The sequence below is a fragment of the Mus caroli genome, unplaced genomic scaffold (genome assembly GCF_978045245.1).
Source record: "Mus caroli unplaced genomic scaffold, Mus_caroli_1 scaffold_17, whole genome shotgun sequence".
NCBI lineage: Eukaryota > Metazoa > Chordata > Mammalia > Rodentia > Muridae > Mus > Mus caroli.
This window is the reverse complement of record NW_028227272.1, coordinates 84,621,986-84,647,901: the sequence shown is the minus strand read 5'-3', so window position 1 is coordinate 84,647,901 and position 25,916 is coordinate 84,621,986. Positions and strand designations below refer to the sequence as shown.

General features: G+C 45.9%; 1 protein-coding gene across 4 annotated transcripts in view; it reads right to left on the bottom strand.

The window, feature by feature from the left end:
- Positions 1-549: 549 nt before the first annotated feature.
- Bach1 (BTB domain and CNC homolog 1) overlaps positions 550-25,916 on the bottom strand; it is a 34,429-nt gene continuing 9,062 nt past the window's right edge. For all 4 annotated transcript variants that reach the window (XM_021185483.3, XM_021185484.3, XM_085832461.1 and 1 more), the window contains exons 2-5: positions 18,194-18,488; positions 13,712-15,040; positions 11,057-11,263; positions 550-4,410 (exon numbers count right to left, since the gene is read on the bottom strand). In XM_021185483.3, the coding sequence (XP_021041142.1) occupies positions 3,976-4,410; positions 11,057-11,263; positions 13,712-15,040; positions 18,194-18,427 (2,205 nt within the window). In that variant the 5' untranslated portion in view covers positions 18,428-18,488 and the 3' untranslated portion in view covers positions 550-3,975. The remainder of the gene's footprint in view (positions 4,411-11,056; positions 11,264-13,711; positions 15,041-18,193; positions 18,489-25,916) is intronic.

The following is a 25,916-nucleotide window of genomic DNA, read 5'->3' as shown; positions in this document are numbered from 1 at the left end:
AGTGTTAACAGGCCAGGCTGTGGCCTTGGATGGCCTCAAAACAAAGTAACTGCTCAGAGCTCAGCTCTCAAGTCCTTCTGTGTGAATGTGTGGTGTGTGTGCATCATAAATAACCTACAATGTCATTACAGTGGTCTGGAACTTATCAAGTAGGCCAGGCTGGCAGGTTGGACAGCCCTAGAGATGTGCCAGACTCTGCCTTTCCTGATGCTGTCATTGTCTGGATTTTTTTTAGTGAGTTCTGGGAATTGAATTCAGATCCACAACAAGCACTTTACCAGCTAACATATATCCTCACGCCCTGATTGATAAACACCCTTTACACACCCCTACTCCACTTACGGAAACCAAGCAAATCAAATGCAAGACGAAAAGCTGTGTGTCTTCTGATGCCAGAGCACTGGGAGGTTTGGTTTTTTATCCAGGCATAAGATATTCAACTAATAAAAATTCTCCCCTATCAGCACATAATCTGACTTGTAGTAACTGATCAAAAGACTAACACTGGTAAGTTCCCATGAGCAGTGAGACGGAAATGTACAACTCTAGTCAACTGAAAGCCGTGCTAGGAACTTTATTTAACTGGTCGGTCTAGAATCCCCATCCAGACAAGCACATTAGAAAGAAAATGTAAATTAAATATTATAAGGTGTACTACTAATGAAACATGGGCTTAATAGGACAGGAATATATAAGTTCAGTGGTTTTATTGCAGTTAGAAAAATTATATTATGAAAGATACAAAAAAATCATTATTATTATTATCATTTGTTTATTTTACAATCAGTATGCCATCTTTTACCATTATGGCTTTGAATTTTCACTCTACCCAACAGGTGTCAAAGAATAGTTTAGTCCATGCCTTAATAAAACAGTTAAAATATTTACAAATTCAAAATAGATGTTTTCATAACTGAAAAGTTCACCTGAGAATTCACTGTAACATCGCCATTTGCTTCTTTCTTTTTTTCCAAGTTGTTAACACGGCTGAGTACCCTCATCCCTGTATCATGTGTTGAATTCCTAATATAAAACTGGCTAAGCATCAAGCTACAGTAAACTGTTAGAAAGCTTGCAGGTGGACAACCAATGTTATATCCATATTTATTCTGAATGTAACAAATTTAACAAATTAATTTGATTGTAGCTATAGGATTCAAATAAGGGGCAAAAATTTAAGATGACATTATTGTATTGAGTCAGACATGACAGCTTTAAAAAAAAAAAAAAAAAAAATCACCGGGCCTTGAGAAGGCTGGCTTATACAATAAGGAGCTCTGATTGTGTGACTATGCAAAACACCAACTAAAACCACTGTCCAAGCTCTGCATGAAGGAAAAGGCATACGTTGTACACATATGATCCTCCTATCATTTGTCTTCGGCATCCCCCCCCCCAATATTTCCTTAAAACAAATCTTCTTAGAAAAGAAAATGTTTTAGAAGTTCACGTTAAAATAGGCATAAATGTATAATGCTATGCAATATATTTCTATTATTACCCACCTTATGGCCCAAAGACAAAGGTAAAACCTGTCCTGTCCACCTAATACAACTTGAAAATCACAAAGGTATGTATGAGGTAGTGTAGTTACTTGTATTACATGCTGGCTGTTAAAAGTAATGCTAAATTTTAAGAAATATTACACTTGGCCAATTACCAGACTCCATTAAAATTAACCCTTAATGCTAAACTGTTCATAGAGAGAAATTTAAACCAAGCGTCTTTAAAAAAATGCCTTTAAGCTGAGGAGAGAACTGGGCATTATCATCAAATGGTAAGTAAAACCTCCAAAGCAAATGCTTACATTTAAAGCAAAGGTCTGACGTACGCACACGCAAGAGCTGACGACAGACAGCCGAGTGCACAGTGAGGTAGGAAATCCATTGGCTTGTATAAGATTTTACACTTTGTAAACCAGAGAAGTTTTCATATTATGTTAAGTTGAAGTCTAAACTTACAAATACCAAATAGCTGCATGGGGACAGATACATACACATATGTATGTATATATACATCTACATATAATTTCATATGTGTGTATATATTATATATATATATATATATAATATATATATATACACACACGCATACAACTCTTTTGTAACATGGGATGTATTTTCACACAGTGAGCACTCTCTCCCAGGCAAATTGAGTGGACTTCTCAAAATTTCTAGAAAATAATTCCAATTTAATTTTCTCTTCCAAAGATGAAACACATACTACCCTCCTCCCTCCCTTGCTGCACCCCAAGGAAAAAGGGCAATTATCTGCTAACTATAAAATCATGAAGTATTGCTGCTGGTCCCCGTATCTCCTCATGGCAAACATCAGCTTGCCAGTGACCGGATACTACACAGGGTAGTGTGCACTCTCCCCCTTCCTCCCTCCTCCCTCCCCTCCTCCATCCCTCTGTCCCTCTGCCCTTCAGAAGATGCAGCATGCAATGAAGCGTCTCTTTCAGGGATGAGACCTGGAGAGATGCAGTCCTACTGACTGTCCCCTGCACCCTGACACAGGACTCTGTAAGTGCTTCCGGAAGTGACTGACTGCGGACTCCCTTGTTGGAAATGTCTGACGCAGAGTGCCTTCAGACTTCCGGCTCTCCCCTGCTCTCAACAGAGGGTCAGACCCCTACCTCCCCAAAGCCTTAATAAACTCCTATACCCTGGGCATATAAAGTAGCATTCAGAAGACTTTGAATGTCGTGTTCTGACTGTAACCTGCCTCGTGAGGTCAGGCCTGGATATCGCACATCTCAGGGCTCAGAATGTCTCCAATTTTAAGGCATCTCACATTCCTTGAACAGGGATATTGAACCTGTATAAACAAGGTTTTGTTTCCACTGCTGAGGTCTACAAGGTGAGATTCCAGAATGGCTAAAAAAAAAAAAATCACTGCAAATGTTACCGGGGTAACTGCTCAGATTATTATCAATTCATTTTCTACCAACATTAAATAAGCATAAGATTGATCTTTCAATGCCCAAGTTAAACTGGTTCGTATGCCTTTACATCATACCAAGTGAGGGAATAGGGAAAAAAAAAAAAGAGGATTAAATCTGGCTCTCAAGTGCAAACCCATTAACGGACCGAGCCAAGCCCGAATTTTATCGTTTCAAACATCAGCAGAGCCTCCGATCCATGTTTGCCTCCAACACGGCATTTTTTTGACAGACCACAAGTCTTCACTAGGATTCCAACGAGCTGCTCTTCAGGTCATTGTAGACATTTCCCTCTCATTGACTCCAATGCCTTCATGGTCATAGGTGACCTGCAATGAGATGAATCGACAGCCTTGTGCAGTGTGCAGCTCTCCGGGACAGCTCTTCCTCCACGGGACAGAAAGTTCCTAACAGTCTAGACAAGGTGGAGACTAAAGAGAGGAACTTTCTGGTTTGTGCAGCCAAAACTCTTAGTCAATACTGAGGATAGCAGAGGCCTCCAGCTCAGGCCAGCTGTGGCTTCTGCCTAGGTCCTGCCAGGGCAGCCTCAGGGTCACCAGGTCCAGCCAATGCTGGACTTTGAGAGGAGCTGAGGTGCAGAACATTAGAGTTCAAAGGAGATTTCTTTTCCACATAGACAAGAAGTGCCCCACTTCTGGGGAGATCACCACTGCTCCACATAGGAAGGGGTCTTCTTCCTAATCAGTAGGTAATCCACGGCCCACGAGGACTGCGTGCAGATGCTCCGAGCTGTTGAAATGGACACTGCGGCTTCCGCTGCTGTAGTTAGTTTGAACACTAGGAGATAATTACCTGGTCATTCTATATTTTCACATCTGAAGAGATAGAACATGTCGTATCTCCTATGAAAACCAAGGAGAACTCAGGGTCACCTGACAGAGAAATTCCCTCAACAGAAAGCCACCAGGAGGACGCAGGACTGCTAAGCAAGAAGACACGGCCACGCTAGGCTCTCGAGACAACGCCGGAAGGTCAGAGGGAAGCCATGGGCTGAAGGCTGCCCGTGGGGTTTACTCGTCAGTAGTGCACTTGTCAGACATCTGCTGACAGAAGTCTGAGATCCCAGCACTCTGCCGACAGGGTTCCAACAGTGTGGCCTGCTCGGGGGCAGCTGCGGTGGTTGACGGGGACTCCTGCACAAGCTCCTGGCTGGCCGCGCTGCTCCCTCGCCCACAGGGAGGTGGTGCAGTTGGAGGCACGTCAGACACACTGAAAACCGACGTAAAAGCAAGCTCGCCATCGGGAGTACTTTTTCCTTTCTCAGAAATTAAAAAGGAAAGCGGGCAGTCGGAGGCCGAGTACTTGGCGAGGACCTGGATCTGCTCGGGGCTCAGGGCGGCTTCCTTGCACACCTGCTGACAAAGTCCGGTCAGGTTCTGCTTCGTCTCCCCCAGCGTCGACAGAATGTGGTCTCGCTCCTTCAGCAAGCTCTCCTTTTCACTTTGCTGTGCAGAGGGGAGAGAGAACACAATGGTGTTTACTGTGTCCCCCGACAGCTCTAAGGCAATCAAACACTCAGTGCCTACAATGTCGTCTTCAGTAAGGTCCTGATGAATGCTGCCTTTCAGTCGACTCGCACACCCATGTCAACTCACCACAGACACACTTGCAATGTTTGCTGCTGCACTACTCACGGTACTACTCACGGTACCTAAGTGGCGGGAGCGACCGAGGTGCCCAGGCACAGAGGAAGGGGTCACGTGCATCAGTATACAGTGGAATCTCCCACCATAAAACAAATGAAGTTATGCTGTTTGCAAGAAAACTGAACTTTGTGATGGGTGAACTGAGTCGGTGCTCCAAACACAGATGTTCTCTCTCCTATGTGGGTCCTAGATTTTTATGTAGACACATAAAAGCCACATATGATATGAACGCAGGAAGAAGTCTAGAGAAGCAAAGACGACTAAAGGGGGTGGGAGGTGTGAAGGGAATGAGGCTGTTCTCAGTGAACAGCATGCCAAGCTTGTAGGACAGGGGCCTCGGGTAATGTACTATATACACTACTCCACGTGCAGGCATGCGGAAACCCAGAGCTGAACACAGAGACAGACGGACAGACACACACACACACACAAAATACCAAAGGCTCATCCAAAACTCCTAGAGTCAGTCCTTATACTGTGCACACCAGTACTCGTGTGTGTGTGTGTGTGTGTGTGAAGTTAAAATCCACCACCAAACATCCTTATACTCTTATTAAATGAAACACTGAAAGATCAAGTAAGGCGGAAAGTAGGGAAAGAACTTGTAGCTGGTTATCAAAATGGGCTGGGTTCTGGCCATGATTCTAAGACAAACTCATTATCCTGAGAGCTTGGGTTTGAACTGTGGATAACTACGGGCTTGACCCTGTGCGGAAAGAAACCAACACAGTTCCTAGGTTAGCCCCTGAAACTTACCTCACTGTAAGACTCAGCTAATGCCTGCCTTCCTGAGATCTGACTGTGAGCCCAGGATTACGTCAATGTCTTCAATATGCAACCTTAGCTATAGAATCCATGGAGTGACTCAGTAAACAGGAGTAAGCCTTCAGCATATCCCTACGAGAGGTGAGTTCCTACAGGGAAGGAGTGAGGAGGTTAACCCTGTGCACTGTTTACAGTGTGGTATTTTCAAATCCCTACAAGAAAGTGTACCACTAAGTAAGTTTTCCTGGTCTGTCACTTCTGCCCACATCAGGCGTCACCGCCAAGAGCGGTTTCCTTTCCCCTCATCCCGCCACCTCCTTCACCTCCTAGCGCTCACTTCTAATGTCTTATGTGCTAGGCAACCTAATCATCGAGCTGCTTGTGAACTGAGAGTTAATAAGCGCTAACCGTGGGATAAAGGTTTCCCCTGTGGAAACAGCATGACCAGAGGCCACCACCGCCTGCTCTCTGCTCGCTGACAGCTCTGAAGAGCCAGGGTTCCTGGAGACCACCGAGATGCTGTATTTCACAGCGGTAATTTCTAACTGTCAAACTTTTGGTCCTTCTAGCATAAAAATAGTTTAAAGGTAGAAAGAGCTCTGCTAGATACAGATGTGCTCTTACACGTGTGTACATAGCAGAGCTCACAAAAATATTTCTACAGTGTTATGTGAGAATTCAATTATTAGTGGTGTAAAATATTAAGATTACATATTTCTAAATATGCAATGAATAGGAATTCTTTTATTATAAGCACAATATAAATTTTTATAATCCAAAGCAATTCTCCAATTTGTTCAGAAGTTTAGTTTTCTTTTAAAACAAAAACAAGAGCAGGTCAAGAATGCGCATGTGCACGCTTGTGTGTAAGTCGGATCTTCATTCAGCCATTTCCTCTTACACAGACTTTGTCAGTTACAGACCAGATAAAATCAATCTGCAGGTGCCAAGAGGGGAACAGCACTGGCTTCTATTCCCGAGAAGAAACACATTAAAGCCATCTGTGCCCTCTTTTCTTTGTACCTCTCTGCAGCTAGTGGGAATAGAAACAAGAGCCTGGGAAAGCCTAACAACCCTCTTTACTCAGTGATAGTTATACTAACGTCTGGCTCCCTCTGTCACAGCCGAGATGAAGCCATTCTCAACGGCAGGAGACTTAATGTCAAGTGCTGCTGGCCTTTTAAATTAGGAAAGGTTAACTCTAACAGTGACCGTTTGGGCTTCCTTTACAAATCAAAACCACTATTCAGAGATGCTATAAAGATCACAAATATTATGTAATTTCTGTATCTTCATGTAACTATCTATCTATGTATGTGGTCTCTCCACATTCACATGCACACTGTGACATTAAATAAAAATGACCAAGAAGAGTCAGAGGAAGGCTCAGTGGGTCAGGAGTGATTGTTGCACAAACATAAGGATCTGAGTTCGAATCCCCAGAACCCAAGTAAAAAGTTAAATATGACCATACACTGGGGCTACACACTGCTGTAGCCCAGGCACTAGGGGTGGAAGGTCTTAGAATGATTGCTGTGACTTGCTGGCTGGCCAGCCTAGCCAAAAAAAGTCAGCAAGCTGCGGGTGTGCTCAAAGGGCAGAGGAGACCGAAGAAAGGATGCAGACAGCCTCTCCTGAACACACGGGAGCCGGACTCGAGTGCCCCTGCCCACAGACACATATACACACACACATGGGCAATTTTAAAAACAAGACTGTCCCACAGAAGCTGACTTGTGCCCAGGTACACCCTGAGCTCTATAATCTTCCCTCTGCTCCTCACGCGCCAAGCAACCCCTTCCCAGCCACATCTGAGGCAGCTAACTGCTGTTTCCACTTACGCTATTTTGAAAACATCAATTTACCAGGGCAAGTCATAATAGTTGCTAAGTAGTAAATCAAACCAACCCAACCAGACAGCGTCACAGCACTGCCAGCACCGCCCAGACAGAGGAGCAGGAGCTCAAAGCTTAAGTGAGACCCTGCCTGGAGACTTTTCAAAAAACAGCCAGCGCTTGCTTAACATAAGTGAGGCCCTAGGCTCAGAACCAACCGGGGCCTGGGGGAGAATGGCGTCTGAGCACCCCAAATGCAAGCACCAGCTAACTTCTGAAGATTACAATCATGCGGTCCTGAACAGGAACATGCCTGAGGTCTTCTGAGGTAACTGAACCGCTGGACAAACATGGAAGTGGTGCCCCGTGCAACACACCAGTGCTGCTGAGCTCTCAACTGTTATCTGCTGGGCTACACACCTGAACGGCGTGTTCCTTCCCGGAGCTGTTAAGTGTTTGCATATCTGCACCTATCCAAACATGAAAGGGCTCCGAGAGCGAATGAGCGAGCAAGCACCTGCGCAGGTCCCTGCACAGTGGCGCTTCCTGGACAGGGCGCTGCTCTGGCTGGCTGCGAGGGCGAGCGAGCGAGCAGCACAACTGTGCACACCAGGGCCCTGGCAAGCGCATATTCAGGCTTTGCTAACTGCTTCAGTGCACTGCGTTTTTTTCTTCAATAGTAAACCTAGTTCATGATATACTGTTTACTTTATACTTCAGGGTCGTTTTGCAACATTTGAAATAGCACAGCTTATCATACAAACATAAAATAAGATGGTGCCAGCAGAGCTCCAAGTTTGTACCTAAAGCAAGCGCAGACACTGTGCGGCTACAGCAAAGCATTTTCTGTGTCCTTAGCTTTGCTGTACTCTTCCTTTTCCCTTTTTAAATTATTTTAAAAATATATTTATTCCAAAACAAAAGAAAGCACACACACTGACCCAGCTTGCACAGGATCAGTAGTATTGGTGTCCCCATGACACCTCGAGGCACCTTGTCCCTCTGGAGGGCCTTTGGAGATGTGTCATACATGGAAGCCCTCTTGTGATATAGCTGGTTCCTCCAGCTCCATCCGGGGCCCAGCCTGAGGCTCAGCTGACAAGGGCTAACACTGTAGAGACAGGTACAAGGTAGTGTGCTTGGTTTGTCTTGTGTTCTCCATTACCCCTGCAGATAAGAAGGCAGCAGAGGCTCCTGCCTGGTGGGGACGTCCTGCAGTCACTTGTTTCACTACTGTCTCATTAACTTACCTGGAGGAGGGCCGAGTGCCACAGCGCATGCATGGAGGTCAGAGGGCATTCTCTCAGTCTACCATGTGGGTCCCACGGGGTAAACTCAAGATGCTGGACTTGGCACCAAGCTCTTTCCTCACCAAGATGGCTTCCTAGTCTAGAATCTGACTTCTAATGGAATTTGCTGGGGTCTACAGAAGCCACCACTTTCTCCATATTTTCTCCTGCAGTTTCCCCTCCCCCTCTGCATGGTGACAGCAACCCGTGAGCTTCCCCCACAGCGGGGAAACTGATTCAGCAGAGCACTGAATCATACCATGATGTCACTGTGTGCCATGATGTCACCATATGCCATGATGTCACTGTGTACCATGCATCTGTAGTTTAAGCATCACATTTTATACTTCTGGCAGCCTCCTAGTTCTTACTTGCTAATACACACACTTCCTGCCATGATCCCTCTCCTTTTGGAGAAAGACGTTTGAGGCAGGAGGGCAGGCCCAACATTTATGCATAGTACGCCCCTTGCCTCTGCTCCTAGGGTTTATCCATGACTAGGATGAGAGGTAAGAATTGAGCAGGGTTCAGGGATCCCCCACGCCCACAGCCCAGTACAACCACACATAAGCCAGCAGCCTCTCCAGGTAGGGTTTTGTGACAGAACTGAGGTATGAGAACAAGGCCCCATTAGATGCATGCATGGCTGCTTCAATTCTCGGCTTTCTGCTGTGGTCTCCTGCTCTGCAGTCACACACACACACACACACACACACACACACACACTGACATAAGTCTCATGAGGCAGTCCTCCTCCTTCCGTTGGGGCATTTAGAGATGATTTTAAGTGTTACCGTGCTCATGAATGCGTTAGGAGCTGGGAGGAACCAATTCTTGGGTTACTTGTCCCACACTGTTCACAAGACCTGGCTCTGTCCTTGGGACTCCACTATAGCACATCATTCCATCTTCCGGGTTTTTTTTGTTTTTTGTTTTTGTTTTTTCTGAGACAGGGTTTCTCTGTATAGCCCTGGCTGTCCTGGAACTCACTATGTAGACCAAGCTGGCCTCAGAAATCCGCCTGCCTCTGCCTCCTGAGTGCTGGGATTAAAGGCGTGCGCCACCACCGCCCGGCACAAATGAACATTTTAACATCCCACACACACTCACTTTAGACAGCATCTCCTACCGTCACCACCCTGAGAATATGCATTCTGTTGTAGAAAGAAAGAAAGAAAGAAAGAAAGAAAGAAAGAAAGAAAGAAAGAAAGAAAGAAAGTAAGTAAGTTAGTTATTCCACAACCTAGTATCTGCCTTCAGTCCCCAAATATGGGACCTCTGAGCCAGGCAATGGTGAACTGCAAAGCTCCTCTCAAACACACAGCCCATTCGCTTCCTGTGTATAAAACACAATGACTCCTCAGCAGACCTGTTTATTTTTAGGAACTACTGCAGAAGACTGTAGGTGATGACCAGTTGAGGGGAGAGGGATGTAGGAAGCAGAGGCAGGCGCTCTAGTTCACTCCTGAGACGGTTCCATGTAACCCCGTGGTGTAAAAAGCATCCGCCCCAGTAACTGACAAGGAAGACTACAAGCTCATCCACCCAGAGGCAGCTGAATGCTGGAGAGGGATGGTACAAAAGACAGCCAGCGTGTGTGTGGCAGAACGTGCAGGCCTGCTGCCTGTGTGGGTCTGCTCTGTGGTCCTGGGAACTCTAGTCAGAGGTCTCACCTGAGTTCTTCATCTTTCTGTACCTTTCCCCTAAGTATGTGCACACTATACACACAATAAAAATGTTATGTTTCAACCACTCTTAAAACCATAAAAAGATCTTTTACATCTTGCTGTTGCTAGTCTCGCTCAGAACTATACAATGTTCACGCTTGAAGTGCTTGAAGACCAGTTATAAGCACAGCTTTAAACTTTCACCCTTGATTAGCAAAGACACAAAACTGAGTATCTGAGGACTCACTCTGCTGTCTCCGGCTGCTGCAGCCCTGTCACCTTGCCCATATGTGACCCTCAGCTGGCCTACACATACATCATTGTCCTCTCCCATAATGTGGGCAAATTAATAATCTTGCAATGAGCTTATGCTTTGAAGCTGGAAGAGACAGGTCCAATAGGCAATCACTCCGCGCACTGAGGATGACACGGCGGCAGCGGAGGTTTCTACTCTAACCATATCACACCACATCAGACTTCTCCCTTGGCAGAGAGAGCCTGGTTCATCTGCTTGGTCTTGGTACCAGAACAGGTAATTCAGGTCTGCAGTTCTACTCAACTGGAAAATAGCTCTTACAGGAATCAAACATCATAAAGTATTATATAATTACTTTAATCTTTATTCAACCACTAAGAATTAGACAGAAGTCATTAAATTGAAAACTCATTTAAAAAAATCCAGAAATACTTCCCCACCTACACATTTTTAGTATATGCTAAAAATGTAGAATGCATACAAATCAAAAGAATGAATGAAAACCCTATTTTAGATCTCCTCATTTCTCTTATGGTATTTGAACTCTGAACCTTGCCTTGGAACGTGAGTAACTCTTTATTCTACAAACAGAAAGGTCTGGGCTTTAGCAGCCCAAGACAGCCACACACTTACCAGCTTCTCGATTTCCGACTCAAGGTTCTGGATACAGTCAAGTTTCCTCTTGCGACAGCGCTGCGCAGCGATTCTGTTCTTACTCCTTCTGCGGATGTCATGGATACAGTCGAGCTGCTCTGGGGTCAGTTTGTGCATTTTCAACAAGGATTGGAAATCATTTCGTGAGAGCGAAATTATCCGTTGGGCATTGAATGGCAGCTTCACCTAGAATGTGAAATACACATTATGAACATCAGTGAAGACATTGGTGGATAAACATCAGTGAAGACATGCATTAAGTCAGTGACACGGGAAGTCACACGTTACATTTTTTAGACACTTTAGCACATTACAAAAGACACAGACCTTAGGTTGGAGGAACAGTTCAGAAGTTCCAGGTGCTACTGCCCTGCAGAAGAGCTGAGTTCTGTGTCCAGCCCCCATGTTGAGCAGCTCACAACTGACTGTGACCTCAGCTCCAGGGATCCAACACCTCTGCTCTATGTGGGCACCAGCACACACGTGCACATACCCACACAAGGACACACATATGCACCTAAGTAAAAGAAATCCTTAACAAATAGGTCTCTGTTCTTCAGTTTGTACATAATCTACCCCAATAAGACCTAACAGCCCACCTGACGCTCCTGGCCTGGGAGAGTGTTCAACAGTCACACACGTCAGCAAACCAGACACACCAGCCAAATAGTACTGCATTCAAAACGAAGTTCCCTTACCAGTGTATGTTAGTACTTTACTAGTAACTTAAAGAAGTTACTAATTAACAACTTCTTTAAGTTTCTGCCTAAAGAGTTAACATGTGCTCCTTATTTCCCCAAATAAATTCCATTTTATTGAATATTACCACACAGCAAAGACACTACACAATACTTGTTGGTATTAAGTGGGCTAATCATTTCTATAGCATGTTAAGAAATTTCCTTCCTGACAAAAATATAATTTCATATGGCTTATTTAAAAAGCAATCCATCTCACTTGCCAATGGAGAAACTATTAGAACAAAAAAGGAGGATTTTTTCCTAGAGTATTTTTGGGTCGGTCTGTTTTGGTGGTTCCAGTAACTGAACCCTTGGGCCTTACACTCCATCTCCTTCCAGAAAAGGCAGCCTCCTCTGCCTTGCGCTGTAAAATTGCTACAAAGCAAAAGACAGTGGTGAAGAACGGGTCGTGGAAAAATGGGTCCTGATACAGGGATGGCTGGAAGCAGCACCGATGCGATGAAAACCTGCATCGAGTTTTCAGGAAGACTAAAGTGCCTGCCATGTAGTAAGGACTCCTACCCCCAGGTACCTCTGAGGTTTGAATTCAGACCTCACAGTGGTGTTTGCTTTTCTACACGCACTGCAGCGCTCACATTCACAGCAGCCCAGGCAGAGACAGCCTGAGCCTCACACAGCTGAGAGCATGTGGCGCATGCGCACTCTGTGGAACTCCCGTCAGCCTTACGAAAAAGGAAAGCTGCAGTCTGAAGAGCGTTCCACCAAGCAAAATCAACCAAATTCCACGGAGTGAATCCTACACTATCTTACCCATTTACAGGTGATAACTAAAGCGGTCAAACCAACAGCAGAGGGAGGTGGGGTGGGGCACGGGTGTTCTGAGAGTTTCAATTACAAAAGCAAGTTAGAGAGATGCACCACACGAATACAACGAGCAGAGCTAAAAACGCCACGCTTTGCACTTAGGACCCTTGCGTAGCCAGACCTCGTGTTAGCACAGACTTAAAATGCAAGTAAAAGCGGGGCAGTGGTGGCACATGCCTTTAATCCCAGCACTTGGGAGGCAGAGGCAGGCGGATTTCTGAGTTCGAGGCCAGCCTGGTCTACAAAGTGAGCTCCAGGACAGCCAGGGCTACACAGAGAAACCCTGTCTCGAAAAACCAAAAATAAATAAATAAATAAATAAATAAATAAATAAATAAATAAAGTAAAACACACATAAAAAGGACAAAGAGTATGGCTGAAAATTATTTAGAGAAGCAAAGTGAGAATGGCCACTGTAAAAAGAAAACTGACTTGAAAACTAAAGAATCCTTATTTCTAAGGCCCGGATCCCTACTTTCTACTACTGAGTCATCTTACAGGAGGCAAGCATTTGTACAAACCTCTACACACGGAATGCACAGATCAAGCTTGATGTGGTTAATATAAGTCAGTAGCCACATGTAACTCATGCTAAATTATTAAGATATTTATTAAACAAATACTTAAAATGGCTAAAGAAAACTAAAACAATAAATAAAATCAATAGCTTTGAAAATTAATTCTGAGAAAGCTTTCCTACACGCCACAATTGTGCAGCTATTCACAGCCAGCCACGGCTCACATACCAGACTGGGCTCCGGTTTGACAACCTGGGGGGGGCTACAGGCACTACAGACTAAATGACAGTCTCCTTTAAAAGTTACCATAACCACAGATGAAAAACTTGCTGTCCCTTCTCCCTACTGGAACATGTGATTACAAGTTACTCAAGCCTATGTTGTGTTCTCCTCCATGATTAATACACACAGCAATGTGTGATGCATGCACACACTCCATCTCACCCAGCCGGAGCTTGTCACATGGTCTCTCCCTTCCTCCCTCGCTCCCCCAACCCCCTGCATCTCCCGTGAACGGGCTGTGTGAACAGTGAGCGCACACGTCCACTTACCTCACAGTCCTGCTCCCTGGCAGAACAGGACTCGCTGTCGCCTTCCGTGTCGGTCTCAGAGTCATCTCCCAGGCTAATCACACAAGCGTACGGGCAAGGCTCCTGCTGAGGCTCCGCCACGTAATCGTAGTTTCCAATTTCCAAGTTGCTTGAGCAGCCTTCGGAACTCAGAGTACTGATAAAAGGGCAGTTGACGGAACTGAGAGTTGTGAAAGTCCGCTGGCCTGGCTCAGGGCTCTCGCTGATCCTGATACCCAACCAGGGACACTCAGATCGCCTTTGCGAGTAGCCCTGTTCTGAGCCGTCTTTGGCCACAGTGGGCGACAACTGCATTTGGCAAGGCGAGTCCGTGCTGCAAATGTCACTCCAGAAGCCTTTGGCCAGGTGTTCTGCCACCTCTCGCTCCACACTACTCCGATCCTCAGATGCAAGGCTGCTGCTGTCTTCTTTGGGGCCCATGCTAGACTTCAGATATAAATCCTGATTTTCCAATGGCTTCTCGTCCTGGGCATCTGACAGAGGCTTTTCTGTTTTCACTGTTTTACTCTGCATCCCAGCAAAGACCACGTCACCTGACTGCTCGTATGTGTGTAAGACTGACAGGGAGTAGAGCCCATGAGGTCCTGCAGAATCCTGAGGCAAAGGTGTCCCTTGGGCCTGCTCTGCAGGGCACTGGGGGGTGGGGTCCTTGCCCTTTGTGTCTTCACTCTCCATGGCTGGCTTCATTCCTTCACATTTTAAAATCACGTGTAAATCTGCACAGCCCTGCGCTCCCCCAAAACACTCAAGTTCAGAGGTCTCATTTGGCTGGACAGAGGCAGTGTGGACATCTCTGACACTGGATTCTAGGGTTCGGATCTTGTCAGTTCCAAACGCTTTCTGGAACTTTCTGTATTTGGGGCATAGAGATGGCAACGCCAGGGCTCCATCCTTGTCCGTGCACAGGGACTGGCATGCCTGACTGACACTGTCCTGGAGAGGGGGGGATGTTTTTACACTGCCCTGACACCTTCGAGAGTCACACTGAGGCGTTTTCTTTTCCAAGAATTCATCTGCTTCATCGATTTCGAGATCTTTCTGTTCTGAAAATGAAAATTTAAAATCTGCTTTCTGACAGTGTGAGGAGAAGCACTTTTTTCTTGCGCATTCCTGCTGCTCTGAAGTGGAGTCCAAAAACTTAAACTTGAGAAACTGGAAGCAGGATTCCTCGATATTGTGTACACTTAGAAACTCCACACACCTGCACACTTCGTCAACATTGTCTTTACTTAAAATGAGTTTGGCAGTGTAGGCAAACTGAATTAAAGGTTCAAATCCTTTAACCGTTACCTGTTAATACACAAGATAAAAATCAACACACGGCTCAGCAGCTGTCTGGTTGGGGAGACAGAAGAGCAACAAGGAGAGGGCAAACTGATCTGAGATCACCAAACGATGGGCACTTTAATTCTGTTAGAAGAGATAGCCCTCTAGGACATCGAACGACCTTTTCACGGGGGTCACATATCAGATATCCTGCCTATCAGACACTTACAATTCATAAAAGTAGCGAGATTACAGTTATGAAGTAGCAACAAAAACAGTTTCATGGTTGGGGTCTCCACAGCGGGAGGAACTGTCTTAAAGGGTCACAGCATCAGGAAGGCTGAGAGCTGCTCACTGCTCTAGGAAATGCAAAACTAAGGGGTACCAGGTTAAGCAGAGTACAAGCCCTCCAACCTTGTAATATTCCATCCATACACGTTACTCCTTAAGACACTACCATGATTCCTCCATGTCGAAACAATTCATCTTGTGAGCAAGAATGAACTGTAGAGGAGAACTTTTAAGAATTAGAAGAGCTGCTGGAGAGACAGCTCGGAGATCACAGGCACTTGCAGCTCTTAACGTCTGAGTTTGATTCCAGCCCCCACATAGAAAGACTCACTAGGGCTCTAACTCCTCCTCTGGGAGACTGGCTGCCTGCGCTGGCACCTGCACTCCCATCATACAGACACACGTAAGCACATAAACATATAGCTAAAAAATAATAATAATAATAATAAAACAAATCCTTAAAAAAAAAGGAAGTACTGTCTTATGCCAAATATATCCAATAGTAACATTTTTAATGATCCAGATTGCTAAGGTTCTAAAACTCCCATCTCCAGGCACTGAGCAGCAGAGCCTTTGATATGCAGGTATCTGTGCATTTATACTGAGTCTGTATGTGCCAAGCTGGGGCGGAAAGAGCCTGAAAACAAGCAGAAACACTCACCCTCACAGTTAAATATGTAAATTACTCTAGAACTTTTGAGTTACTATCAAACTGCCCCAAAGTACTAAGACTCGCTAAAACATGCTAACCTTACAGCATTTAGCTAGGAACAGCTACAATCAAACACATACCACCAAAGAAAAAAATGGATCATCCCCAATGCTGGTGGGAATGTCCAATGGACACCCATTTTAGAAAGTCACTTGATCATTTCTTATGAATCTAAATATGCAACCTCCTTATGACCAGAAATTCATTTCTGGTTCTTTAGCCCTAATAAATGAAACCTTGACCAAAAAAACCCTATACCAGCTTTTACCTGTAGTAGATAAAAACTGAAACTAAGTTCCTTCAATGTGTAAAAGGGTCTAAAAAGAAGAATTAAGACATAACTAGTGTACTATACTTATCAGCAACACAGAATGAACTGTTGACACATGAAACTTGAATAATAGCAAGGGAAGGACCCTAAGTGAGGAAAGGGCAAGCTAGGAGGGGCACATAACACTGCCCAGTCTCACCTACACACCCGCTGGGAAATGGGCAAACTTCACAAGAGGAGGACAGATCCGTGGCTGCCAGCATCTAGAGCCAGAAAGGGGAAAGGAATCCCGGGCCAAGTGTGGGGAGGAATTAGTGTAAGGAGTATACGCCCACTTGGGTGCTCAACTGCTCTAGATCCTAACTGGCCGTGAATTTAGAAACCGAACCGTCACAGAACTCACTCTACAGAACCTAATGAATGCATGTCATGGGACGGCCGTCTGACTACCAGGCATGTACTGTGTCTACAGAAACATTCCTGTAGGAACATGATTAGTTTTCCAACATGTTAGCCATACAACACGGAGCAAAGGCTAAGAGGAAACTCTGAATTGCTCTTTGCAACTGCAAATTAGGATTTATAATAATCCTAATGAGAATTTCCATAAGGATCTTCCAAAATATGCTAAATTATTAAATAATACATGCAGTCTTTGCAATCTGTCACTGTGATGAAACAGTTAAAATATTTGAAAACGTGACTTATACTTTGTCAGAATGAATGTGAAACATCCAGATATACACATTATACATACCCATGTATATAAATATATACACCTTCTCTCAAAAATCCATCAAACAAACTCTGCTCTCCCTGTAGAACCTCCTTAAGGAGCCGGAAGCATGACATGTAGGAGGACTCGATGACTGTGACTCGCGTCCCTTTGTAAAAGCAATGCTAAGGCACCCCTGGCTCACACCTCAGCACTGCAGCCACGGCCGCACAGAGCAGCGCCAGGACAAAGCTCCCCTGCGGGTTAGTTTGGAGGTCATCCAACTACGCCCAACCGGGAGCGTCTGCACAATACGGCATAGACAATCCATACGTCCTACACACTTCCTCCCCTTCCTCCCCTTACAACTGTGTCCACTGTCAAAACACGCTAATGGCAGTCACTGCCAAAGCACACATGCCAGTAAACAGAGTCGGGAAGAATAGTGCAGCCAGCCCTCCCCCACCTCAGACAAGCCCCCTGAAACTAGGACAATGGCAGAGACAATAATATTTATAAGCTTGAGTTATACTGGCAGGACAGACATACGTGTGTAAAACAGGACTCCACAGTAAGACAACAAATGACTTGTTATTTTTAACCTTTCTTTGTTGGGAGGGGGATGCGGAAGATTATATGCCAGTGTGCATGGAGGTCAGAGGACCATTCGCAGGGTTCCACCATGTGGGTCCAGGAAATTAAACCCAGGCCAACAGCTTGGTAGCAAGTGCCTTGACCTGCTAAGCCATCTCACTGGCCAAGGCAACATATCACTTCTTTCACCCTAAAGCACAGACAAGGTTAAGGAAAAAGAAAAAGAAAACAAGGAGATACTCACTTACAGAGGGCCTGTTTTTCATGGGAGATGTCTCAAGAGAGAGTACACACGTCCTGAACCGGTGTGCTGACCCTCAATCGCAGCCAGCACTCCCTAAGCCAGAACCTCTCCAAACCTTCTAACTCCAGCAGGGGGACTAAGAGTATACCTACCCACATCAAAATATTCCACTGTTTAACAAGTGTTAATATCCAAAGTGATAATCTTACGTGTAAATATTCCTACAACCAAAGCTAGAGAAGGTTCCCCGGGATGCCCACCTCCTCAGGAGACTAGGGTTTGTCTCAGTTTAGAACCAGGAGGTAGCTAGGTAACAGCAGGTTATAGTGGCCACCACCGTGGCCCCTCACCTCTTCAGGCAGTGTGACGGTGAGCTCTGCGTCAGTCTGGCCTACGATTCTCGAGTGGAAGTAGCTGCTGCACGCAGCCAGCACCGAGCGGTGGGCTCGGAACCGCTGGCCCTCCACCACGACAGTCACGTCACACAGGACGTCCTTCTTCCGCTGGTCATTGAGGCTGAGCAAGACGTTGGTGCTGTGCACAGAGGACTCGTAGGCAAACACCGCACTCTCACTCACAGACATCCTGGGTGGCAATTGGGACCAGGGAGAGCAGTGGAAAGCATGCTTCTCACTGTCATCCGACCTGCAAACACACATGGAAGATGTCACTTAGCAAATCCCGTGGGAACAACTGTGCTTTAGACGACAAACTGTGAGTATAAAGTAAGGTATGGGCTTGTCTCTGACACAAAAAAAGGGAAACCTAAGTCTCAAAGGAACAAGCTAGATTCATTCACCAAGCCTCAAGTAAAGCAGGCTGACGACAGATAGCAGCTCTACCTTTAAGGCAAGAATCTGAGAAAGTACAAAAACTTTCTGAGGCTGGGATGGCCTGGATGTCTCAAAGGAAGGACAGTCCACACTGAGGACAGGTTTGATCCTTTGCAAAGGGCTGCCAGAGCCTTCAGTCAGAATCCCATCTGCTATTTCAAGAGTCTACCAATGTGACCAGGGTGAGAAGGTCACATTTGGGTGGGGCAGCACCCCCCCCCCCCCCCCCGTGTCCCATTCACCCACACCGAGGAGAGATTAGGAAAAGGCTGTGCCTTCCATCCAGCGACTCCAACCAGCACAAGGTGACGTTGGTTCACCAGCACAAGAAAGCGGCTCCTATGTGTCAGGACACACCTTACAAGCCGAGTCTACACACTGTACTCTGGAAGGCCCAAGTCAGGCAAAGCCATGACATCACCTAGAACATGGTCTCTCATGCACAGAAAGCCTTCGCTTCCTCGAAATGTTACAACGTAAGAGAAAGTCATCACAATGTATTTGGCTTCCAAACATTTGAGATCACGCACACAATACTAGCACTCACAGGAGGCGGCAACCCAAATACATTCATGCGTGTTTATTATCCCTGATATGACCCCTGAGCCACACAAGAAACTGTAATGAGAGTCTAAGAGATGCTGTTCTCCCTCAGCCCTCTCCCCTCCCCTCCCCACGGTCTGTACTGAGCATGCTCAGCAGTCTGAATCCTGCTGTGAAGCAAGCAGGTCAAGGGCAGAAGCCCCTCTACATCTTTCATTTCTCCTGATATCTGATTCACTGCCTGGCCCCAGGGGGTCAGTGAAGGAGACACGGTCACCGGTTCAGTGACAAAGGAAAGACAGGAGAAATCAGAACTACTCCAGCTCTCACACAGCACAGGTGGGCTCCACCTCCTAGCCCAGGGGTTTGCGCTGCAAGCACACAGATCAGTCCAAATCGTCTCCTCCGCTTCATGTTTGCTTTGTACACAGGTGAAAGCACTGTCTCTCAGCGTGTGCTTAGACTGCATCAGTTGAAGGATCCAGCCTTGGCAGACCCAGCAGACCACACAACAGCACTGCTGACTCCAACGTCAAGCATGAGCGTGACGGAACGTGAGGCTGTACCTCTGCACGCGGAGCAGACAGGTTCTGTAAATGGTTCTTCCTGTTGCCATCATCAACAAAAGGAATAACTAGGAACTGCTAGAACTGGCAGCAATCACCTTTCCCACAGCCTGTTATCCCACGAAGGATGGGAGCGCCTGCAAGGCAGCCGCCCACACTGACTCCACAGCTGCCCCACGATGGCTTACATCTTCCTCCCTCCCAGCTTAAAACCTTGAAAGGCGTGTTCCTGTCCACTGATCACTGTCAGTCAGGGGAACACTAAGCAGTCATGTATAAGTGGAAAAGCCCGGAGATTGCTGTTGCCGCCAGTGTGTCATGTCAGGAGCTCAGCTCTCTCCAGCACCTTTCTGTACATGTGTACAATGCCCTTGTCTCACCCACAAAGGTTCTCCTCTCCTCAGAAAGACAAAACTGGGCGTGGCACCCGTAACCTAAAGGTTGTTTGCATCCCAGGTGACCCCAGCAGGGGCAGTGAGCGGGTAGCATCAGGAACTGACAGGAACACCATGAGGACCCACTAAGAAGGCCAAGCTCTCTCCTGGTGGGCCAAGTGCTGGCCCATTCAGGATCTCAGTGCCCCCATGGTCCTCTGCTGCACCCCTCACTTTTCTCAGGCAGGTACACATACACAATTACACAATTCTGTGCTGAGTCCTGGCGCCACTGCCTCTTACCCTTCTCCAGCTCTAACCCAAGCCCTCGTCAAGTCCTGTTTGTACACATACTTTTTCTCCTACACGGCTCCCAAGCTTACACTGGTACCAGTGTAGTTACACAAAATTAAAAAAAAAAAAATCACACATCAGCACTTAACTCTTACACCTCACAAAGTACTCTTGACATTTTCTACCTTTTACAAAATAATCCCAGGCACTAGAGAGATGGCTCCTCAGGAGTTAGGTTTCTTGCTGTTGAGAAGGGCAGGAGTCTGGATCCTAGCACCCAACTCTGGGCAGCTCACAACCGCCCCTCGGATGACTTCAGACAGCTGACTCCAAGACCTTTAAGTTTGGCCTAGATGTCACACGTCTGTCTAGACTGTGTTCTGCCACAATCCACGTACACAGCACTTGCCCAGATAGAGACATCTGCTGCTGAATGAATGACTTGACATTTTAACACAACCCCAGATCATGTAATACAATCCAAATCCAAACACTGCAGGTAGCTATCGATGAATGGAGATGAATGGAGATGCACTGATCAGGGCTCACAAAGTGAGGTGCTTAGATGGCTTTTCCAGATCCACCAAAAGCCCTCAGGAGCCCTGCTCACACCTCGTGGAGCTACAACCCTGGACAAGTGGCTGAGGAGAAAGGGCCGCCAACTGTAAACACCACCACTCCAGCGACTTGCAGCAACAAAGACACCTCAACATCTGCCCTCATTACTGAGGGGCAGAACCTAGGGGTGTTTGGAACTAAGCATCAGTCATCATTTTCACCTAGTACCTTAACTACGTAATGGTCATGGCAAGGTTCCTTTCAACACCCACCAGGAACTTTCTACCACTTCTTGAACCTAAAAGCACAGGGCAGCACTCCAGGCACCCACATCTGTAACTGTTGACTTATTAAAGGCAAACCTGGACTCACTACGCCGGACTAGTTCTGTATTCTCGGAACTGAGCCACCGCCCCGTCAAGGCAAGGGTGTGCTGAGGGAACTGCTGACTCACTCCCTGAAGCTGACAAAGGATGAGCATGCACTCCAAAGCTTCCTGAACCTCAGCTGGCGAAGGTCTGTTCTCTACTCACCATGCACAAGTTATATTTTAATACAGCTCTTGTTTGGTTGGTGTTTTCACTTTCAAAATGACACCGGAAAATAAGGCACGGGGCTCTGACTCATCACCATGTAATAACTTCAGATAAAGAAAAAAACTCAAGGTAAGGTGACCTAAGATGGCCGGGCTAGGTGTGTGACAGCAAGGCTGCAAGTGTGGGAAGAACTATCTGCCACACAAATCCCAAGACAACGATGTGTGCTGTGTCCGCATAAACAAGACCATCCGTAGTCCAAATCTTCTGTCTTCCCTGAACAACGGCACAAGTTCTTTTTACAACAGCTACCTGCACCACCACTCTACGCATGTGGAGAATACAAATGAAAAACAAGCACATTCAAGAACTCGACCAAGATGCTCAAAACAAGAGGGAGGATCCAGGGTAAATAAACAAGGCAGCAGCAGCTGTCACACAAGATACTCAACAGGCATTACAGCAAGTTCTCAAGTAAAAGCTGGCCATTTCGCATTTAACCATACTATTTAATGAAAAAGAAAAATTGTCAAAAGGATTTTGCCAATCGCATGCATGCGTGTGCGAGCTATGTGTGCGCACACGAATATGCATGTCTAGACAGACATTGACCAATGGACATCAGAGATGATACATAGGACATTCAACATGCCTTTTCCGTGAAAGCTGTGCCTGGATCTGCAGCTGACCCCGCCTTCTGAACCTGACTTCCTCTCCTTTCTAGAAGGTTTTTCTCCTTGATGCTTCTGCCCCCTGCTACCCTCATCATGTCCACCTAACTGGAATGCATGGCTTTTGGTGGCAAGCTCCTGCCCCCATACCTTGACCCTTGATAAACTTCTAACTCGCCAAGTCAGTTCCTGTATTACACACCAAGCTACCCAGATGTGAGAGTTCTGAACTTTGGTAGCTGGCCTAGCATAACTCTTTCTAGTAAATGACAGACAGTTGACACACTATGGTTCGTACACACTTACTCCTTTGGCTTGCGGGGGTATTTTTCTTTAAAATGTTAAAAATTAAGATGAGGCTGCCCACAGAAAAGAATCCTCAACATTACGTATTTTTTTAATTATCATTCTTGAGTTTTCAAAAAACTTTAACATCAAACTTTGTGGAAATTTAAACCAGCAACATCTTCTATAAGACTTGAGGCCTTAAGGAAGCCTAAAGCAGGACATGACAAGAAATATTTTTTAAAGCCCAAATGAACAGAGCAAGGCAGAGGCCATCAGCATTGTCCAAAGGGGCATGTTTGAAAGCTGTTCTGCAGGTCAGGAAGTCCCTGGAGAGCTAGGTTCAAATGTTCCACAGCTAGAAGAACCTTTCTAAAATGGCATTCTTAAGTCGGCCTACAAAGCAATGGGCTTCAAGCAGCATTTTCAAACAGTGTTCTAATTGGTCCTGCCCCACCACGCTCCCCGCCCACTACCCCCGCTTCCCACTAGTTTCCAGCCCTGCCCTCTGTAGCACCTCCTCTCCCCTCCCCACCACCTCCTCATGCTTAAGTGGTCCAGGGACTTTCTAAAAGCATACAAAGACACCAAGAACCTGGCAGCATGAGCTGCAGCTTGAGTCGGCCGGGCTTCTCCCTCTTCCCAATCTGAACAATCACATAGGTAAGTAATGCGTGTTGGTTCAGTTTGTTTTCCTGGCTTTTGTTTTGATTTAGTTTTTGGATTTTTTTTGAGACAGGGTTATATATAGCTCTGGCTGTCCAGGAACTCACTCTGTAGACTAGGCTGGCCTTGAGCTGCCTGCCTCCGCCTCCCATTGCTGGGATCTAACATGAACGCCACCATTCTTGGACTGCCGTATACATTTACAGGGCTAAATGTCATATTTGAAATTTTAAAACAAAGTTAGGCTTAAAATCAAGGAGCTGGAACTGTCAGAGAAGCCTGGAAGAAAGTTAGTATATACCCATGAAACCCGCATCAAGGTGTGTGGGTTCTGTTACTCCACAGGTGTTGCCTCCCCAATGCCCAGCTACCTGTCACCTTCACTGTACATTAACATGAATCTTCCTTTTGATGTGCAAATGGTTGTGTCCCATACTTGCTTTCGAATTTCTTTCACTCACCTCAATGATTTTACCACACACTAAGAACATCTGACATTTCTTTTTGGCTGTTGTTGGCAAATATTTCATTATACAAGAATGCAACAATTTGTTCATCCATTTAATTGGTGAGAGAGATAGATAACTGACTTGGCCTCAGCTTGGGATGGTAATAAAGCTTTATTAGACACTGCCCGGATACACGCAAGGGCTGAGTGATAGGGGAGGTGTACTCTCTTTAGCACTCATGCGATGGCCTCACAGATGACGAAATCCCTTCATTCTGCTACCAGCATGGCAGATCCAGTGGCTGCGCAGCAGCTCTGACCTGACACATGCTGCCCTCTAGTCTTGGCTATCATGGTGTGCACAGTAGTTCTGGGGTTTTATGTGCCTACCTCATAGCCAATAATACTGAATATCGTGCATGTGCCTGTTGGCCAATTCCTTATCTCCTTGTGTGAAATACATTTAATTCTCCCTACACTTTTCTTTATTATCTTGAGTTGGAAGAGCTAGTAGAACTGTGATTATAGTTGCAATAAAACTATCCGTTAATTTAGAGAAGGTAGCTAGCAGATCGAGTTCTCTGGCTCAAAAATATGGCTTGCCTCTCCATGTTTAAGGACTTCTTCATTGTCTCTTAATGTTATGATGATGTCTAGAGAAGAGGTCGTTTGTACATCTTCTATGGAATTTATTCCTATACATTTTGTGGTTTCTGTAACACTGTGAATATATTTGAGCTCTTGAGCTTAACTGTCCGAGTTTACTATATAATTGCAACGTACTTCTCAGATATGAACCAGAACCCTACAGCCTTAACTAACTCATTGATTGTGGCGGCTTCCTTGGAAATTCTTGTTTAACATACACAGTCACACCTTCTAAAAACAAAGGTTTTACTTCCTTCCTTCCTCTCCTTTTCTTCCCTCGGTGCAGTGACTGGTCATGTGACAGTAGGGGACATGCCTCAGTCCCTTACCAGGGACTTCTACTGCTCACCTCCCAAGTGGCACAGCTTTAGTCACAATGCAGGGTTCAAACGATCCTGTCCTATCTTAAGATCCTGTCCTATTTAGAATTGAGTGAGGCAGGCTCTTAACAGGAGAAACAAAACCAACACAAGAATAAGGGGTGGGGAGAGGCAGACAGGAAGTCAACCAGTCTCAGACTGATACACAAACATCCTACAGACACAGAGACATAATAACAGTCACCAAAACGGTCAACAGCAGATCTGAGTAAATACCCCGTCTCCGCAGTTAGGATGCAGTGAGCCGGGCTGTTCCCTCTACCTTTTCACACTCCAAACATCATATTAATAACACTAACAGCAAACTGAAAGGCATTCACAGAAATTGTGACAAAAGCCAGTTAGATTCAGTTAAGTATATAAATTGCTGGTAAACCGTCTGTGAGTAAAACCTCTAAAAATTTCTCAAATAGGAAAGGCATCCAAAAGAGAAAAATCCGTTTTCAAGTAAAATCTTAGATTTTGACCAAATCAGGAATTAAGAGAAGGTGGGAAAATACAGTAGGTGGGTGGGGAGTAGTGACTACACAGAATTCCTACCACCAAACCATAAGCAAAGAAAGGTCCCTCTAAATTCTCGACCCTGCCATCCCCTGTGTGATGGTTAACATGGTCGGCCTGGCAAGCCTGAGCACACCTGTGAGGATTCATCCTACCCACGAGCAGCACAGCCTGAGGGCGCTTCCTACCGTGGGCAGCACAGCCTGCCGCAGGACTTCACCTTACTGGTGCTGAGAACCCTTCATGTTGTGGCGACCTCAGACCATAAAACTCCTTTGTAACTATTTCATAACTATTTTTGCTGTTATGAGCCGCAATGGAAATATCTGATAGGTGACTCTGTGGGGGTCGGGACCCACAGAATGAGAACTGCTGGTCTAGCAGCAGCCCGAACTGAAGAAGCCCAGGGAGAATAGCTCTCCATCTTTGCCTGCTTGTCTTGCTGGAGGTCATTTCCCAGCTGCTCTGACCACTATCATGGTCTACACTGCGGCCATCCGTGGAAGATATCAGAACCCAGTCTTCAGCCTTCCAACACGGAGTGAAAGCTGTGGCTCTTGAGGAACCCCTCAGGCCTCTGATGCTGAGCAGCCCAGCCCCATGGACAGTGCAGCTCTGGTTCTCAGCCCCACCCCCACACCCATTTAGAGTGCAGAGAGTCAGGCGCTATCGTTTAAGTCTAACTCTTTTAATACACAGCAGTTCTCCTGGTGTGCCACAGAGAACTCTGGCTAATATGCATTTATACTAAGAATTCTCAACTTTTCTTT